The sequence below is a fragment of the Stegostoma tigrinum genome, chromosome 4, assembly GCF_030684315.1.
Source record: "Stegostoma tigrinum isolate sSteTig4 chromosome 4, sSteTig4.hap1, whole genome shotgun sequence".
NCBI lineage: Eukaryota > Metazoa > Chordata > Chondrichthyes > Orectolobiformes > Stegostomatidae > Stegostoma > Stegostoma tigrinum.
In genome coordinates, this window is record NC_081357.1 from 86,454,909 (window position 1) to 86,475,723 (window position 20,815).

General features: G+C 43.7%; 1 protein-coding gene across 17 annotated transcripts in view; it reads right to left on the reverse strand.

The window, feature by feature from the left end:
- adgrb3 (adhesion G protein-coupled receptor B3) overlaps positions 1-20,815 on the reverse strand; it is a 1,393,543-nt gene that overhangs the window by 958,106 nt on the left and 414,622 nt on the right. For all 17 annotated transcript variants that reach the window (XM_059645517.1, XM_059645509.1, XM_059645512.1 and 14 more), the window contains 3 exons: positions 20,434-20,540; positions 6,815-7,009; positions 4,071-4,139 (listed from right to left, as the gene is read on the reverse strand). In XM_059645517.1, coding sequence (XP_059501500.1) covers positions 4,071-4,139; positions 6,815-7,009; positions 20,434-20,540 — 371 coding nt within the window. The remainder of the gene's footprint in view (positions 1-4,070; positions 4,140-6,814; positions 7,010-20,433; positions 20,541-20,815) is intronic.

The window sequence follows — 20,815 nt, forward strand, 5'->3', positions numbered from 1 at the left end:
ATCATGTATGCTGTGCAAAACAGGGATTGATATTAAATATGTAATTTATCTGTGACTATTCCATACTCACTGCATTATTCTGGAAATATAATCCATTTTTCAGGATTTTCAATTATGAGTTCTATTTGCTGTAGCTATCAGATACCCCTTTTCAAATAGACTTTGTAGATTATTTGCAGTAGCTTGTATTGACTCCTCTGAAATTTGTTGTACTTCTGAATAAATAAACTTTTCTGTAGTGTGGTTTTAATAGATTATTTGTTGCAATATGCAGTTTCAATAGGTTTTACTTGCCATATGTTGGTAAGCAGATTTACTTTTGTTAGTAAGTAGGTTTTATTTGCTGTTGCATAGACAATTTCTTTGAGTCGTGTTATAAGTTGCAACCCCACCAACCCCTAAGTCATAGGTGGACACAAAGGATCTGATTTTTGCAGAATTTTGGAGATTCTGTGGGCATTTCAAAATAGAGAGTGGGAGCTAGATCTGCAAGTCCCGTTTCTACTTCCAGCAGATCTCACTTTCTCCGGTAGAGAAAAAGGAACAGAGCATGATTCAAACAAGAGAATCCCAAACACATCAGGGCCATTTGAAATGATAATGGGAACTGCAGATGCTGGAGAATCCAAGATAATAAAATGTGAGGCTGGATGAACACAGCAGGCACAGCAGCATCTCAGGAGCACAAAAGCTGACGTTTCGGGCCTAGACCCCACATCAGAGAGGGGGATGGGATGAGGGTTCTGGAATAAATAGGGAGAGAGGGGGAGGCGGACCGAAGATGGAGAGAAAAGAAGATAGGTGGAGAGGAGAGTATAGGTGGGGAGGTAGGGAGGGGATAGGTCAGTCCAGGGAAGACGGACAGGTCAAGGAGGTGGGATGAGGTTAGTAGATAGGAGATGGATGTGCGGCTTGGGGTGGGAGGAAGGGATGGGTGAGAGGAAGAACAGGTTAGGGAGGCAGGGACAGATTGGACTGGTTTTGGGATGCAGTGGGTGGAGCGGAAGAGCTGGGCTGGTTGTGTGGTGCAGTGGGGGTGGGGGACGAACTGGGCTGGTTTTGGGATGCGGTGGGGGAAGGGGAGATTTTGAAGCTGGTGAAGTCCACATTGATACCATTGGGCTGCAGGGTTCCCAAGCGGAATATGAGTTGCTGTTCCTGCAACCTTCGGGTGGCATCATTGTGGCACTGCAGGAGGCCCATGATGGACATATCATCTAAAGAATGGGAGGGGGAGTGGAAATGGTTTGCGACTGGGAGGTGCGGTTGTTTATTGCGAACCGAGCGGAGGTGTTCTGCAAAGCGGTCCCCAAGCCTCCGCTTGGTTTCCCCAATGTAGAGGAAGCCACACCGGGTACAGTGGATGCAGTATACCACATTGGCAGATGTGCAGGTGAACCTCTGCTTAATGTGGAAAGTCATCTTGGGGCCTGGGATAGGGGTGAGGGAGGAGGTGTGGGGGCAAGTGTAGCATTTCCTGCGGTTGCAGGGGAAGGTGCCGGGTGTGGTGGGGTTGGAGGGCGGTGTGGAGCGAACAAGGGAGTCACGGAGAGAGTGGTCTCTCCGGAAAGCAGACAGGGGTGGGGATGGAAAAATGTCTTGGGTGGTGGGGTCGGATTGTAGATGGCGGAAGTGTCGGAGGATGACGCGTTGTATCCGGAGGTTGGTGGGGTGGTGTGTGAGAACGAGGGGGATCCTCTTTGGGCGGTTGTGGCGGGGGCGGGGTGTGAGGGATGTGTTGCGGGAAATGCGGGAGTCGCGGTCAAGGATGTTCTCGACCACTGTGGGGGGAATGTTGCGGTCCTTGAAAAACTTGGACATCTGGGATGTGCGGGAGTGGAATGCCTCATCGTGGGAGCAGATGCGGCGGAGGCGGAGGAATTGGGAATAGGGGATGGAATTTTTGCAGGAGGGTGGGTGGGAGGAGGTGTATTCTAGGTAGCTGTGGGAGTCGGTGGGAGTTTAACCTGACAGGGTGGCATGGTGACTCAGTGGTTAACACTGCAGCCTCACAGTGCCAGGGACCCGGCTTCGATTCCAGCCTTGGGCGACTGTCTGTGTGGAGTTTTCACATTCTTTCCGTGTCTGCGTGGGTTTCCTCCGGGTGCTCAGGTTTCCTCCCACAGTCCAAAGTTGTGCAGGCTAAGTGGATTGGCCATGCTAAATTGCCCATAGTGTTCAGAGGTGTGTGGGTTTTAGGGGGATGGGTCTGGGTAGGATTCTTCAAGGGGCGGTGTGGACTTGTTGGGCCAAAGGGCCTGTTTCCATACTCGAGGTAATCTAATCTAATCTAACCTGACTGCTATTTTAACAGTAATAAGGGCCTTAACATACATTGTGGGAGTTGCAATTTTTTTTAGAGTCGACATTAAGGTTTTCAACGAGCAGTTAAGGTCTATTGAACCATCATGCTATGAGGGAAATTAAACCCCCATCCCTTAAAAAGTTAAAATGTGATCTGCCTATGTCAGTGAGAGTTGCAAAGCGCCCATTGTAGAATTAAAATAGCTATTGATTGACAAAATTTGAGGATTAATACTAGACTACTTTCCATAATTCATCACTATCTTAGTAGAGAATTCCAACATATAGTTTGACAGTTCAAAGAGGTTATTAATGGATCCAGATCATTAACAACTCCTTTGTCTGTCTAACTGTTCTTCTCTTTGGGCTCTATCCCCACCTATCATTTAATCCTTACCTCCTTTCCCCCACCCTAGCTTCTGCATATAAACGCACATTTTCGTAGCTAACATCAGTTATGACGAAGGGTCACTGGACTCAAGATATTAACTCTGATTTTTCTTCACAGATGCTGCCGAGCTGCTTTTCTTTCTGATTTACAGCATCTACAGTTCTTTTGGTTTTTATTAAAGGATTAGTTGTCTTTTATCTGGGGTTATGAATAGAAATTTGCTTTAATAAGGCATAAAGTGCTTGGGCGATTTAAAATGATTTTCATGAATTATGGAAGTTATAATTAATATGTAGACCTTTTTTTTGTATTGTCTCAACCTAGTTCCTAAAGATTGTCCATGGTGCTTAATGGATGAGTTGGCATGGACATGGGCTCCAAAGGGCCATTGGGGGTGAGTGGGTGGATTGCATGAACTGGTACAAATGGGGCAGGGGGTGTACCTGGGGAATGGTGAATGTGTGTGAGGCATAAGGGTTGGAAGGCCAGAAATATGATAGTAGAGAGTGTGAGGTCCCAAGTAATTATACACTTAGGAGTGTATAGGAGGTGGAAAGCATCACAGACAAGAGCTTTAGAAATGTGGTCACATCCGTGATTCAGGCAGATAGATGGGTGATTACAAAAAGGGTCAGGTAGATGGTGCAGAAGTCACCTGTGTCTAACGTTCTCTATAACAAACATACAGTTTTGGATGTTGGGGTTGGGGGAGGGGAGTTGCCTAACAGGGGATGGTAACAATGGCAGCAAGAGTAGTGGTACTTGTTGGCCAACTGGCCTTGTTGTACAGCAGAGTGAATATCGCAATCTGCACACAATTTCTCAGACTGCAGATTGGAATACAAGCCCAATGCATTTAATACCTGATACATTGGGCAGTTAGAGATAATGCGAACTGCAGATGCTGGAGAATCCAAGATAACAAAGTGTGAAGTTGGATGAACACAGCAGGCCAAGCAGCATCTCGGGCACAAAAGCTGACGTTTCAGGCCTAGACCCTTCATCAGAGAAGGGTCTAGGCCCGAAACATCAGCTTTTGTGCCCCTGAGATGCTGCTTGGCCTGCTGTGTTCATCCAGCTTCACACTTTGTTATGTTACATTGGGCAGTTATCTCTCTGTGTCCTCAATGTTATCTATTAAAGATCACCCAACTAGAAATTAAACCAATGCACAAATTTCCATGTGCAGTTCCCTATCTGCATTCTGTCTTCACTGATTGATCGATTGCATTTTCACATAGGAACTCCCTCCCCAGATCCCCTCTTGACAATCCTCTTTCACACCTTGTATGCCCATTTCAATTTCTTCAGTTAAGTGCTTGAAAAGGATTTCATCATTAAAAGTGCTACGTAAATGCAAATTGCGAAGGAATACCTGCTGTGCATCTTCCCACTTCTCCCAGTTTTCTTCCTCGAGAAGGTTACTGATGATTTGGAAGAAATTCTGTCGAAGAAAGGAACAAAACATGGAGTAACTGTCAAATAAGGCCGATCTTGGAAAACGAATACATGCCTCCAAAATGAAAACAATATGCTAACTTTAGCCATTAAACATGGTCTTTATCAAAATCTAAATTGCAATTGATTTCAATTGATATTTCTGATACATCTTCAGACCTGAGTTCTAGTATATAAATGACAAATTTCAGACTCGTGAGTTTCAAAGGCAGGTCACTCAGCAATTCCACATTTACAAAGTGTGTTCTACTCACTGTGCAATGTGATGAAGCATTGATAGGAATACCTCATTTTCAGGCTTTGACTAAGAATTAATGAACTGAACCAAAGATTTAAGGCACTAAACATTTGGTGTCAGTTGGCCCAATGAGATGGACCAGGTATTGCTGTTGTTGCTCCTTCCTTCTTAATCCTACATAGTAAGAATAGGATCATGTGTATAATTTGAGGTGTTTGCCAACACTTGCAGAGATTTAGCAGAGTGTTCAGCTTGTTGAGTGTCTAAACATTACACAGCAATGCGGTTGACTCTTAACTGCCCTCTGGGCAATAAATGCTGCCTAGCCAATGACACCTTTATCTCGTGAATGAATAAAGGAAGGTACTCTGCACTGTTGACAAGTTCTGGAATGGAACCTGTAACAGCTCTCAGCAACCTGGAAGCACCTCCCCAGGCCTGCATGACATACCATCAACGTCTGGAAAAGATTTTAAGGGAATAAGACAAAACAATGCCCCTCAAGAGTGTGCAATTTCCTGCTGTACCTTAAATGGGTAAAGGACTGATGAACCCTGGCCCTTTGCCAAATACTAGTTCCTTGCTCGTCCCCATAGAAACTATTCTATACCCCTTCGCTCCCTGCTCATTAGATATTTGGACTCAAGAATCTACATCCATAAATGTAGATTCTCTGAAGTCTCTCAGAAGATGTTGATTTGAAAATATCTCTAATGCAGATAAGACCATAAGACATAGGAATGGAAGTAAGGCCATTCGGTCCATCAAGTCCACTCCGCCATTTAAATCATGGCTGATGGGCATTTCAACTCCACTTCCCTGCACTCTCCGTGTAGCCCTTGATTCCTTGTGAGATCAAGAATTTGTCGATCTCTGCCTTGAAGGCATCCAACAGCCCGGCCTCCACTGCACTCCGTGGCAAATTAATTCCACAAACCCACCACTCTCTGGCTGAAGAAATGTCGTCTCATTTCAGTTTTAAATTTACGCCCTCCAATTTTAAGGCTGTGCCCATGGGTCCTAGTCTCCCCGCCTAACGGAAACAACTTCCTAGCGTCCACCCCTTCTAAGCCATACATTATCTTGTAAGTTTCTATTAGATCTCCCCTCAACCTAGATCATGGACAGTGGGTCAATTCACTGCTGAAATGAATTGTGATGTTTCTCTGTTTTATTTTCATGATGGTAATTTTATGAGTAAATTTTTTTAAAAGTAGCAACAGCTAATTGGAAACTGTCTGCACAATGAAGGCAGTGATGAGCAGTTATAATTATGAAGGTTTTAAAATTAGTTTTATTAATGGTCTTAAGAGGCAAGTTTCCTTTTCTCAGGGACTGGGGCTGGCTGATGTCAACAGCCTTTTGTTTTGGTACCAGATGTATTGGAACGAATTTCAGAGGAAAGACTCCACTGCACATACCTGGAATGTAAACTTTCCCCTTTTGGATGCTGCGCATGTTTTTGCAGTGTGGCAGAGGCAGATTCCATTGAGGCATTCAAGAGGGAATTGGATGGTAATTTGGATTGTAATGGAATGCAGGGATAGCAGGGTAAAGAGAGGTGATTGGCACTACATAATAGAGCATGTGTAGGCGTGATTGGTGGAATTACATCTTCATTCACCATAATAATTCCGTGATTCTTATTTCTGGATTTTTTGATTTTCTTTGCGCTCCATGTTGCTTGTGTTCCCCAGTGAGGTGCACAGGCTAACGACATTTGGGGTTGCAATAATTTTCACCCATATTGTCATCACCATTGAGGTAAGTTCCATGACATACTCCTGAGGGTTTCATCACATGAATAGTAGCTATCTCCCACATCTCACCCCCTTCCTCCACTTCCACCATTGGTCAAGTTCAGCCTTACTTCCCTACACTAATGGTTTTGTCATTGAACATCAAGAATCTTCCAGTCATCCTACCATTTTCTCTCATCTCTGGTTTTTATTTTACAGTAAACAGATAAAATTGTTCAAATGCCCTTGAACTGAATTGCTTATTCAATCATTTCAGAAGGTGGCAAAAAGTCAACCACATCACTGTGTGTCTGGAATAACATGTAAAAATAGCAGATTTTCTTTTCTGGGGATATTAGGGAATCAGATGGGCATGTTTAAACAATTGACAATGGTTACAATTAGGCCAGCTTTTTTTTGGTTCCAGATTTTAAAACAAATTCAAAAGTTCATGATCTGCCATAGTGAAATTCAAACTCACGTTTCGTACTACAGTGATATTTTCAGCAAACCAACATTTCAGCAACTATTCTTTCTTTTGTTTCACAAGGTTCACAAACACTCTGAGGAATTATGAATAACTCCATCACATTAATTCTGAGCCAGTGAAAGCAGCTAGCCTCTCCTGTATTTCCAATAGTAACATTTCCAAAATAATATATTTTCAGTGGATTGCGATGCTACCTGTACATCATCCGATGAAGGGACATAACTTGCTCTTTTAAATGTATCAGTGACATTTCGAAGGATTTCAACACATGCCAATAGATCCCCACCATAGAAGTTTCTTCTCTGTGTTAGATCCAAAAGGGTTTTTGTTACTTGAGACATGCCTTCACCTGCCAGTGTCCTTTGTCCCTTGGCAAGATGCTCCTTGACCTAAAGGGAACACATACATCAGATGCAGTAGCAGAAATATTCCATGACCATTTTTTCTTCTTTCTCTTTCACTGATAGGGCCGATGGGTAATATGGCTCATTAATGTTTCTGTGACTCTTGTTCGAGTTACTGAGTCCCCTCCTTGTCTCTGTCTATACTCCTTTCCTGTGACCATGATTTTTCCTTGATCTGTTTGGATATTTAAGTATGGTGAACATCAGTGTTAAACTTGATCTCACTCTAACCAGACGTCCATGCACACACAAGCATGGTGCAGCCTGATACAGGAGTACGAATCCTGGCCTGTTGAGGTTTGATGCTAAGAGTTGTTGGAAGCTACCTCGGAAGAGCAGGAGTAGGCAGTTCAGTCCCCAGAATTTGCCTCAACAATCAATTAGGTTCTGTCTGACTAATATCCTTACTCTGTCTTCCAATGGTGGAGAGACCAAGCTGGTATGATAGCATCTGTGGAGTCAGAAATTGGATTAATATTTAGAGTCTGGTACAACTTTTCTCCATTGGACTCAATGTTAACTCTTTCTCTGCCTACAGATGCTGCCAGACCTGTCGAGGTTCTCCAGCATTCTCTGTGTTTGTTTCAGAATTCCAGCATATACTATCTTCACATCTTTGTTCCCTTGCCCTTGAATAAAAGTCCAGACTTTTAAAGTACTGAAGGAGACCATTCGCCCCTTCACTCCCAAAGGAGCTACCCAGCTAGTCCCACTGTCCTACCTATCTCCATAGCCTTCTAACTTCATCCCTTTTGAATATATATCCAACTATCTCATGAATCTTCCCATAAAATCAGGCTCCACCGCTCTGCCAGGCAGCACATTCTAAATCCTGGCAACTGTGAAAAGAAGTTTCTCCTCCTCTCACTCCTACCTCTTTTTCTGGCTAGTTTGAAGTTGTGACCCCTAGTTACCGACATACTAAACACTGGAAATAAAATATCCTTTTTTACTGTCTAAATTGTTCATAATTTTGAATACCTCAATAAGGTTCCCTCTTAATCTCTCTCTCTGCTCCGGGTACAACAATCTTTCTAATCTTTCTTTGTACTTAAAGACCTTCATTCCTGGTATTGTAGCCTCCTTTTGAACTCTCTTCAGGACTTTAGCATCCTTCCATAAAGAAGATACCCAGATTTGAACACAACATTCCAAATGTGATCTGAATAAATTTGTAGAGTTGTAGGAGTACTTCCTTGCTTTTATACTCTACGCTTCTATTCATTAACCCAAAGATCCTACAAGCCTTCTTCAAAACTGCTTTAACTTACCTGGCTACCTTTAGAGAATCATTTACATAAACCCCGAAGACTGTCTGTTCCTGTATAGCCCTCAAAGTTGTACCATTGAACCCGTATTGTCTCACCATGTTTCTTCTACCAAAATGCATTATCTCACATTTCTTTGCATTGAATTTCATCTGCCAGGTATCTATCCATCTGGCCACTTATTCCCTGAAACAATTGTTGATGTTGCAGACAGTTGAAACTTTCAAGACTTAAGTTCTTATAGTCTTGTAAGTTTCAATTGTCTGCAACATCCACAACCACTTCAGAAAATAAATTCCAGATTTCCATTTTCTTCTGCGTGAAGATGTAATCCTTGACATTAGTTCTGATTGTGTTCGCTCTACATTTTAGGTTATTCCTTCCATGGGCATGATTGTTGAATGTGGGTCAACCAGCACTGCTGAATGGTTTTACAACCGGAGAACAAAGCCCAAGCATATACAAGGCTGGTACCACAAAACTAGCCGATTCAACTTTAAGACAGCCTGTACCTCTGAAAGTTGAGGACCATTCTTGTTGTATCAGTGGTTAAACACTTTAACGATATGTGAAGGCCTCAAGACCGGTACAGAAATGACAATTCAGACTACAGTACACATTAGAAGGCTCTTGTATGCTGTGTCAGAGGCCTTGGTGTGAGAAGTTGACGAGTGGAGCGAGGTCCTTTTTCCTCATGAGGATATGAATGTCTCCAGACAAGGCCTGAGTTGGCATGAAGAACTAACAGCCACAACAATCAATGTTACCATTTTGCTGTCAAAAAGCTGGACTTAATGCCATAAGAAGTTCAATGATCTCACTTGCGGTCCAGGTCAGTGAATACGTGCATATCCTAAAAACTCCCACACTGTTCCACACACAGCCCATGCCAAAAACCTCTGCCAACCAACATTCATAGATCACCTTCATGCCTTTCATATCAGCCTAATGCAATTAATGTTATTGACAGCTGCACACATTCACTTCCTAAACATACGTACAGGCATGTGCCTGAACCATGTTACACTACACACACATTAATACACTTCCCTTCCCCACCAATTCCACCCCCAACCTCCACTCTCTCTCTCTCTCTCTCTCTCTCTCTCGTTCTTTCTTTCTCTCTCTCTCTCTTTTTCTTTCTCTCTCTCTTTCTATCTATCTATCTATCTCTCTCTCTCTCTCTATCTCTTACACGTTGGAACAGTTGGATTCACTGCCTTTGGTTTGGTGGAGACTGAAGGAGGCTAAAGTGATATTTAACTAAGGGGTTTAAAATTATGAGCGGTCATGATGGCGGATTGGAAGGATCTGTTTCTATTCACATGGATATCAATAAGCAGGGCAGCATGGATTTAAATAATTGTAATTAGTGTAAGCATAAGTAATTGGTAGAACAGTTATAGTGGAAAAAGAGCAGACTTATTTTTTAATCAGAAGATAGAACTCACTGACTGAAAAGGTGATAAAAGCTAAAATCTCTCACCTTTAAGAAAATCTTGTATGTACACAACAGAGGATGTGACCCTACAGGACTACAAACCAGATTTTGGCAAGTGGGATTAAATTATTTATTTGGACATGAAGTCTCCTTCCTTTTTTTTGCTGGAAACTTTTCTACAACTTGTTATTGATGTGATCTTCATAGAAAAGAGATGGTAAAAACAATGCAAAGGAGGTGGGTTGATGGGGTACCTGAACACCTTTCCCCATGGCCAGAAATAATTTCTGGGCAGGAAAGCCCATAGTCAATCTTATATTGTTAACTGTAATAAAGCTGCTACTGAATCACCATTGTTATGAATTAAATTTACAATTAACAAGCAGCTGGAGTTGTGTATTATGTAGAAGGTTGTCAAAGGATGCAGTGGGATATAAGCTATGGTTGGAGAAATGGCAGATGGAGTTTAATTTGGGTAAATGTGAGCTATTGCTCTTTGAGAGATCAAATATTAAGACAAAATATTCAGTTAATGGCAGGATCCTGAATAGCTTTGATATACAGAGGGACCTTGGCGTTAAAGTCCAGAGTGCCTTGAAAGTGGCCGCACAGGTAGAACATAGAACATAGAAAGGTACAGCACAGTACAGGCCCTTCAGCCTATGATGTCATGCCGGCCTATTATCCTACTGTAAGATCAAACTAACCTGTGTACCCTTCATTTTTACTATCATTCACGTGCCTATCCAAAAGTCACTGAGAAGTCTCTAAAGTATCTGACTCCACTACCACTGCTGGCAGCACATTCCACACACTCACCACTTTCTGTGTGAAGAAACTACCTCTGACATCTCCCCTATACCATCCTCTAATCACCTTAAAATTATGCCCCTTCGTAATAATCATTTACACCCTGGGAAAACGTCTCTGGCTAGACACTGTATCTATGCCTCTCATCATCTTATACACCTCTATCAAGTCACTTCTCATTCTTCTTCGCTCCAACGGAAAAAGCCCCAGCTCCCTCAACCTTTCCTTTGACTATTTCTAATCAAACTGTGCTTTTCAAAATAATCATAAATACTGTTTCTCAGGATCTTCTCCAATAATTTGCCCACTACAGAAGTAAGACTGGCAGATCTGTAATTTCCAGGATTATCTCTATTCCCTCTCTTGAGCAAGGGAATAACATTTGCCACCCTCCAGTCATCTGGTACTACTCCAGTGGACAGTGAGGATGCAAAGATAATTGCCAAAGGGGCAGCAATATCTTTCCTCTCTTTCTGTAGTAATCTTGGGTATATCCCGTCTGGCGCAGGGGACATATGTGTCCTCATGTTTTTCAAAAATTTCTAGCACATCCTCCTTCCTAACATCAACCTGTTCGAGTATATCAGCCTGTTTCACACTGTCCTCACAAACTACAAGGTCCCTCTCACTGGCGAATACCGAAGCAAAGTATTCATTAAGGGCCTCCCTGATCTCAGACTCCACGCACAAGTTCGCTCCACTATCCCTGATCAGCCCTACCCTCACACAGGCCATCCTCTTGTTCCTCACATAAATATAGAAGGCCTTGGGGTTTTCTTTAGTCCTACCCACCAAGGCTTTTTCGTGCCCCTTTCTGGCTCTCCTAAGTCCATTCTTAAGTTCTTTCCTGGCTACCTCGTAACCCACTACAGCCCTGACTGATCCTTGCTTCCTCAACCTTAAGTAAGCTTCCTTCTTCTTCTTGACTAGATGTTTCTCATAGCTTGTCATCCTAAGTACGTTCACCATACCATCCATTCCTTGCCACAGTGGGACAAATCTAACCAGTATTTGTAGCAAGTGCTCCCTAAACAGCCTTCGCATTTCTGTCGTGCACTTCCCTGAGAACGTGTTCCCAATTTATGCTCTGCAGTTCTTGCCTAATAGAATTGTAATTCCCTCTCCCACAATTAAATACTTTCGCATACCAACTGCTCTTATCTCCCTCCATGACTATAGTAAAGGTCAGGGAGTTGTTATCGTTATCACCAAAATGCCGTCCCACCGAGACAGCTGGCACCTGGCCTGGTTTGTTGCCAAGCACCAAATCCAATATGGCTTCCCCTCTAGTCGGCCTATTAACATATTGAGTCAGAAATCCTTTCTGGACACACCTCACAAAATCTGTTCCATCCAAACAATTTGCACTTAGGATGTTCCACTCGATATTAGGGAAGTTGAGGTCACCATTGTCAAGAGCCCTATTACTTCGGCACCTTTTCAAAATCTGCCTCCCAATCTGTTCCTCAGTGTCTTGTTGCTATTGGGGGATCTATAGAAAATTCCCCATGAAATGACAGCTCCTTTCCTGTTTCTGATTTTCACCCATACTGACTCAGCAGACAAACCCTCCTGGGAAACTTCCGTTTCTGTAGCTTTGATACCATCCATGATTAGCAATGCCACTCCCCCACATCCCTCCTTATTTCTTTTGAAACATCTAAACCCCAAAACATCCAACAATCAATCTGCTACTGTGATATCCAAGTCTCCATCATGGCCACAACACCACAAGTCATTGTAGTTCCAAGTACTGATCTAGATAGTGTGGTAAAGAAACCGTATGGCATGTTTGTCTTTATTGGTCAGGGAATTGAGCACAAGAGTCAGGATGTCTTGTTGCAGCTTTATAAAACTTTGACTAGGTCACAAACTACTGTGTTTAATTCTGCTTGCCACATCACAGAAAGGATGTGGAGGCTTTAGAGTGGGTACAGAAGTAGTTTGCATTCTTGATTAGAAGGTATGAGTTATAAGGAGAGGCTAGAAAAGCACAAGTTGTTTTCTCTGGAGCAGCGGAGGCTAGGTGGTTAACGATGGGAAATGCAGGGTTACAGGATGGGGATTGTGCTGGGTGGGATGCTGTTTGGAGATACAAGTGGAGTCAATGGGCCAAGTGGCCTGTTTTCAAACTGTAGGGATTCTATTCTATGTACCTTGGTTAGAAGTTATGAACTATAGCGAGAGGATAGAAAATCTCTGTTTGTTTTCTCTGCTGCAGTAGAGGCTGAGAGGAGACTTGAAAGAAGTCTAATAAATTATGAGATGTGTAGATAAGGTTGATGGTCAAAATCTTTTTCCAGAATTGAAATGTCTAATATTGCAGACATGCATATAAGGTGAGAAGGAGAAAGTTCATTGGAGATGTGAGGGGCAGGTTTTTTACACAGGGCGGTAAGAGTCTGGAGTCTGGCAGGGGTGGTGGCGGAGATAGATATGACAGGGGCATTTAAAAGACTTTTAGATAAGCATATGCAAATACAAAGAATGCAGGAATATGGACCAAGGGAAGGTAGAAGGGATTAGCTGCATCAATCTTTACAACCATCTATGTATTCACCCTGAGAGTGGAAAAGATTTATCTTCAGCTGAAAGGGGCTGCCGATGACCCTATAGCAGCTTGTTACCTAGGGTATAGTGGGTGAAGGGACCAGGTAGTTGCGGGTTGCCTCAATCAGTGACAGTCAATGCTTAATGGTGGGACTGGGAGCCACATTTTGGCCCTTGTCTCTGATCTCTTTCCCCTCTCTTTCTCAAAATGACCTCAAATTCAACAACCATATCCTCCCATCCCCATAGCAATTATCACTGAAGTGTGTCCTCCATGATCTTTGGACCCTGGGTGTGGTGGGAGGAGAATGGGGAGGCTGTTGTCAATAAGGTAAATGGCAAACAGTACTGAGAGAATCAATGGCTGCTGCTGTCTGTCTGTCTGTCTAGTGCAAACTCCGATCCACACCAGCATGCCCTTCCACAATCCATTGACTGTGTAACTCTCCCCTGCTTCCTGTACCTTTGACTGAACTTGAACTTCTGCAGTTCGGATTTCAGATATTCAAGAAGACGTTGACAATAATGGGAAGATGGTGAAATCATGGCAATAGCACTAGTTTTTAGTATTTAAAAAAAAACCTAAATCAATGCTTTGAGAATATGGGTTTGAATCCCATTCAATAGCTCTAATGAAATTTAAATTAAATTTTGCATGATAACACAGAATTGAAAGCTAATCTCAGTGATGGTGACGATGAAGCTACCATCAATCGTCATATAAATCTCTTTGTTTCACTAACGTCCTTTTGAGAAGGAAATCTGCCAATCTTCCCTCGTATTCTTGCCCGTCTGGCTTAAATATGACTCCAGATCCACAGCAGTGATAATGGGAACTGCAGATGCTGGAGAATCCAAGATAATAAAATGTGAGGCTGGATGAACACAGCAGGCCCAGCAGCATCTCAGGAGCACAAAAGCTGATGTTTCGGGCCTAGACCCTTCATCAGAGAGGGGGATGGGGTGAGGGTTCTGGAATAACTAGGGAGAGAGGGGGAGGCGGACCGAAGATGGAGAGAAAAGAAGATAGGTGGAGAGGAGAGTATAGGTGGGGAGGTAGGGAGGGGATAGGTCAGTCCAGGGAAGACGGACAGGTCAAGGAGGTGGGATAAGGTTAGTAGGTAGGAGATGGAGGTGTGGCTTGGGGTGGGAGGAAGGGATGGGTGAGAGGAAGAACAGGTTAGAGAGGCAGAGACAGGTTGGACTGGTTTTGGGATGCAGTGGGTGGAGGGGAAGAGCTGGGCTGGTTGTGTGGTGCAGTGGGGGTGGGGTACGAACTGGGCTGGTTTTGGGATGCGGTGGGGGAAGGGGAGATTTTGAAGCTGGTGAAGTCCATATTGATACCATTGGGCTGCAGGGTTCCCAGGCGGAATATAGGTTGCTGTTCCTGCAATCTTCAGGTGGCATCATTGTGGCACTGCAGGAGTATACTGCATCCACTGTACCCGGTGTGGCTTCCTCTACATTGGGGAAACCAAGCAGAGGCTTGGGGACCGCTTTGCAGAACATCTCCGCTCGGTTCGCAATAAACAACCGGACCTCCCAGTCGCAAACCATTTCCACTCCCCTTCCCATTCTTTAGATGACATGTCCATCATAGGCCTCCTGCAGTGCCACAATGATGCCACCCGAAGGTTGCAGGAACAGCAACTCATATTCTGCTTGGGAACACTGCAGCCCAATGGTATCAATGTGGACTTCACCAGCTTCAAAATCTCCCCTTTCCCCACCGCATCCCAAAACCAGCCCAGTTTGTCCCCTCCCCCCACTGCACCACACAACCAGCCCAGCTCTTCCCCTCCACCCACTGCATCCCAAAACCAGTCCAACCTGTCTCTGCCTCCCTAACCTGTTCTTCCTCTCACCCATCCCTTCTTCCCACCCCAAGCCGCAACTCTATCTCCTACCTACTAACCTCATCCCACCTCCTTGACCTGTCCATCTTCCCTGGACTGACCTATCCCCTCCCTACCTCCCCACCTATACTCTCCTCTCTACCTATCTTCTTTTCTCTCCATCTTCGGTCCACCTCCCCCTCTCTCCCTATTTATTCCAGAACCCTCATCCCATCCCCCTCTCTGATGAAGGGTCTAGGCCCGAAACGTCAGCTTTTGTGCTCCTGAGATGCTGCTGGGCCTGCTGTGTTCATCCAGCCTCATATTTTATTATCCAGATCCACAGCAATCTGGTTAACATTGAAATGGACAGTCAAGCCACCCAAGGACAATGAGGAGACATCGATGGAAGAATGGGGAGACAAAAAGAAATCACTGTGGCCTGGCCATCCAATTTTGCTGTCTTTACAGGTTTAGAGGGAGAATGAGCAGAAGACAAAGATATACTGTAGTTTGTAGCCATAAACTTGGATCTTAGCATTGAGGGAACCTTGGAGAGTGGCAAAGAGCAACAGGCCGGGGCAGAGAGAAAGGATTGTGTGGGTTCTAGCATTCCTGAGAACAGTGTTAGAATGAGTCCTCCTGCAGAGGATAGAGGGAGTTGGTGTAAATGCTTGGTCCTATTGCAGGATCGACAGACAACTGCTTGTTACCAAAAAGGATCATATAGGACACCAGCGCCACTTGGCACAGGGCTTCAAAGAGCTTTTAACGTGTCCTCTCTGGTATAAAAGTGATGGCCAACTCCATGACAACGCTTTCAGACCCAACCATGATCACTGGCTGATGTTTCAGCTTTCATCGCAGTAGAAGCTGCTAATGTTTCAACATTGCACTGGATGCTCAGACTGAACTCATGAGGTATGATCTTGCCACCTCATAGGCTTGGACTGTCACCGTTGGGTCTGCAGACTCTTGTGATCAAAGCTGCTTCCAAGGTCTCACAACAATCCAGCAGACTGTTCTCCTGCAGCAAATGACCAAGACCACTGGAAGTTCTTAGAGGGGAGTGGCAGTGAATCTGTGGAACTCGAACCTGCTGTCCTCTCTCAGGTGTACAGTATTCATTCTCCTCAGCACTGTTCCTCTGCCAGGGCTCCCACTCACTCAGTTCTGGATTATCAAAGCACTGATATTACCACTACATCACCATCTCCCACTACTACCCAAATACCATTAATTAACATGAAGTATTGAGCATGAATGAATATCATTGTATGGTAACTTTTGCACATTCAGTATATATCAGCATCAAGAACAGGCAACCACAAAGCCATGTGTGTGCACTCGATGGCATCTAATACCCTTGGGAAGCCACTAAAATGGCAAATCAAAATGCTCACTCCTCTCCCTGCACTTTCTCAATTTTGAGAGAAGATATGTAAGGTCCATTTTGTGCTGTTACAAGTTTCCACAATCACTGGGATACTATGAGATGCCTGCTTTCCGATCTGTTCAACTCTGAATGGATCAGTTAGCAAGAAAATTAAGGGCCACAGCACCTGACCTCCATCACCATCCATCAGGGTGGTATGGTGGCTCAGTGATTAGCACTGCTGCCTCACAGTGTCAATGACCAGGTTAAATTCCAGCCTCAAGTGACTGTATGGAGTTTGTGCATTCTCCCTGTGTCTGTATGTGCTTCTTCTGGGTGGTCAGGTTTCCTCCACAGTCCAAAGATTTGCTGATTATTTGGAATGGCTATGCTAAATTGCCCATAGTGTCCAGGAATGTGCAAGCTAGGTGGGTTTGCCATGGGATATGTAGGGTTACAGGTTCGGGATTTATTTGGATGGTTCAGTGTGGACTCGAAGGACCAAATGGCCTGCTTCCATTCTTCAGCCATTCTATAATTCTACAAAATTAGAAGTAGGGATACTCACTGATTACACAATGTTGAGCAACATTCACAACTCCTCAGATACTGAATCAGCCTTAGCCCAAAACTGCAGGAAGACTTGTGCAAAATCCAATTTTCGGCTAACAAAGGGGAAGTAAGATTTGCACCAGACAAGTGCCAAGTAATGACGATCCCCGAGAAGAAAATCTAATCATTGCCCTTTGACATTCAATCGAGGCACCATTATTGAATCCCTCACAGTCAATATGCTGGTGGTTACCATTGACCAGAAACTGAAATAGCCAAATAATTATAGTGGCTACAAGAGCACATCAGAGACTAGTAATCTTGCAGCGAGTAACTCATCTCCTGCCTCACCAAAGCCTGTCCTCCACCTATAAGGAATTTAACCTGGGTCATTGGCTCTGTGAGGCAGCAGTGCTAACTACTGAGCCACCATACCACCCTGATAGATAGTGATGGAGGTAAGGTCATCGATGAAGCAGCTAAAGATGGTTGGTCCTACTGACATCTGGGATCACATCGAGTACCTGCACTGAGGTTTGGAGCATGTTAGATGTATCGGGGGCTGTACTGCAGTAATGACATTGATATTGAGGTGTGGTATATCTTGGAATGAAAACTAGCAAGCACAGAGCAGAGGCTGTGGCTGCGAGTTGCCATCCATGTGGCTGTGGTCCTTAATCTTCTTGCTAGCTGATCCATTCAGAGTTGAACAGATAGCAAAGCAGGCATCTCATAGCTCATAGTATTCCAGTGATTGTGGAAACTTGTAACAGTACAAGTCAGGAATGTGATGGATCCACTTGCCTGGATGAGCGCAGCTTCAACAACACTTAACAAGCTTGACAGCATTTGAACAAAATTACCAATTAAACTGGTGCCACTTTCACATTGCTCAGTAGCAACAGTGTGTAGCATCTACAAGATGCACTGCAGAAATTCATCGAGTCTTAGAGAATACCTTCCAAATCCACAACTGCTACCATTTAGAAAAACAAAGGTAACAGATACTAAGGGAACACACAAACCAAGCCAAACCACTTAACTTCCAGACTTCAAAATATATCTTTGTTCCATCAGTGAAACTGGGATAAATTCCTGCTACCTAACAGCACTGTGGGTTATTTGCAGTAAATGAATTACAGCAGTTCAAGAAGACAGCGCATCCCAACTTCTCAAGGGCAAGCTGAGATGAAAAATAAATTGTCTGCCTGTCAACAACCCCGACATCCCATGAATGAATTTTAAAAAAAAGTGTCCTGCTGGGAGCCCTCCTCCCTTCCCACCCCACCCCACCCTGTGAGGAGCTTGTCCTCTCTGTTTCTTCTGCTTCCATCACAGCAATCCAAAGGGAACTGTGCAGAGTGGATGCATAGCCAATGAGAGTTCCATGAATTGGAACTTGGAGCAAGTGAGAATTCAGTTGCTGTTTTTTGCTTCATGTACTTGCAAGTAATTTTTGAGACAGGTAAACAAGTAATCTCAATCTACCTACAAATTGAACTAAATTTCCATTGGCAGAAAAGTCATTGGCAACACATGGCAAAACCTTTTTGTGGAACTGATGATTAGTATCTAGTAAGCATTGCTTAGGTTTGTGGTGGAGGTACTTCAGTCTCGTGGAATGTACATCCTATTTCATGTGGGAACTCCAAAATGTTTCTTGCATAGCAGAAATTGGCATCATTTCAGGCTACTTGAGCTTAGGGTCTGAGCTTCAACAGCACCTGGGATCATGAGGCTTAGAGAAACATGGACAGCACATTTCTTAGAGGTAGTCACCTCCCGAGCTTGGGGGGAACTGTGTGACCACTAGGTAGCTGAGCAAGATCAAGCAGGCAATGCAGGAATCCACACAAAGCACCTTGCTGCCCAGAGTTTCTGAATACTAATGAGAATAGTGTTTCCTCTGGGGAATGTATCTAGAGTCACGTTCATGATACCCTGACTGGATCAGTTTTACAATGGGCCATGAAAAGCTTGTACAGATACTTATGTGTATAACCTTTGGACCAAGCACTGGAAGCTGCGATAAGGCTGGATAGCTCTTTTGGTCAGTAGAGAAATAATGGGCTGAATAGCCTCCTCTCATGACTCATGTTTTCTACATTTTCTTGTTTTCATGTTTTAGTGTACATCTCCACAACTGGGAGCATATGGTGTACTCAGCAGGTCTGGCAGCATCTGTGGAGGAGAAAACAGAGTTCAAGTTTCGGGTCCAGTGACCCTGCCCCAGAACTTCAGTTCTGAGGAAGAGTCACTGGACCTGAAACGTTAACTCTATTTTCTCCTCCACAGATGCTGCCAGACCTGCTGAGCTTTTCCAGCACTTTGTTTTTGCTCCTGATTTACAGCATCCGCAGTTCTTTTGGTTTTTATATGGTGTACTCAGATATACCCAGTGCTCAACATCATCCCTCAGGGACTTTACAAACATTTTTGAGATCCTCCAAACATTTAGTGCTCCCTTAAACTCAAAAAAGGCAATTGAAGTAATCAGTAGCTAAGCTGTAGTCTGACAATCATCCTTTTTAAACAGCGTTGACATCTTAACAAATGTATATTCAGACATATTAAATAGTGCGCATAAAATACTGTGACAGGGTTTAAAATGGTAGTTCTGACGTCAGTGTTAGACACTGATACCTTAGTCTGCCTGTTCCACAAACACCCCTGAACACAATGGGCAATTTAGCATGGCTGATCCACCCAGCCTGCACATCTTTGGACTGTGGGAGGAAACCCACATAGACATGGGGAGAATGTGCAAACTCCACACAGACAGTCGCCTGAGGCTGGATTTTAACCCAGGTCCCTGGTGCTGTGAGGCTGCAATGCTAACCACTGAGCCACCATGCTGCCCCATCTCTACCTTGAATGTGAAGGTTCTTGTAGAGCAGTGGAATTTCCCCTACCTCTGGTCTAGGATGCTCTTGTCCCACCTGCTCTAGAGATGTGCAATATGGAAAATATCTTTTGCCTTAAATCTGCAACTCTTTCTCTTTTGCCCAACAAAAAACTCAAATTTCTGTTTTGAAATTTTCAATCGACCTCGTAGGTTTAGCAGACTGTTGACAGGGAAAACATTCCAGATATCACCTTGAACAACCTAGCTTGAACTTTACAGATTCTCTCCTTGCCCTGATCTCTCCCAACAGAGAGTCTATCTGCCCATTGAATCTTTAAATCATCTTTAAACACCTCAATAATACAATTGTTTGCGTTTTCTAATCAAACTGTTCAACAGATATTACTACACACCTCTGGAGCAGGTGGGATTTAAACCCTGGTCTCCTGTCTCTGAGTTAGGGACACTACCACTGTGCCCACAAGTGTCCCACTCCTATGTCATCTTTAATATTCAGTTGAATAAAAATGTTGTCTATTTAACTAGTTCGCTGTGGCTTCTGCTATGAAAGTGTGAGTTATCTTACAATCCTGACCTGTAATTGTTTAATAATTGAGGGTGATTTTAAGTATTTTTCATACTTGTCTATCCCTACTTAAATACAGAGGAGGACTGCCATGTTTTCTGACTAGTCTCAGTGAGGAAGAAGCACTGCAGCTGACTTTGCACCTACTGAATGTTGTAAGTATCGGTACTCGTTTGATATGCATCTTGCAAAGCTGGGTGGCTCCCAATAGGCAATTCCATTACGATCAAGGGAGCAGCGTCTGCTAGTGGTGCCTGCAAGCCACAGAGAAAAGCAGAAATGAATGACAGCATTGGCAGAGTAATGCAGAAGGAAGAAAGCAAAGTCAATAGCCTGTTAAATGTAAGTGCCACATTAAATCAATTGATCCTCATTTATCCAGTATAAATCATTTGACAAATAATGTGTCTTTAAAACAATTAACATGTATGAAATAAATGTAAATATTCATCTTCTTTATATTTCCTCCTCCAGAAGGAAGAATGTTGGATGTTTTGACAAGTCTTTTTCCCACAAGGCCTGGTAACTA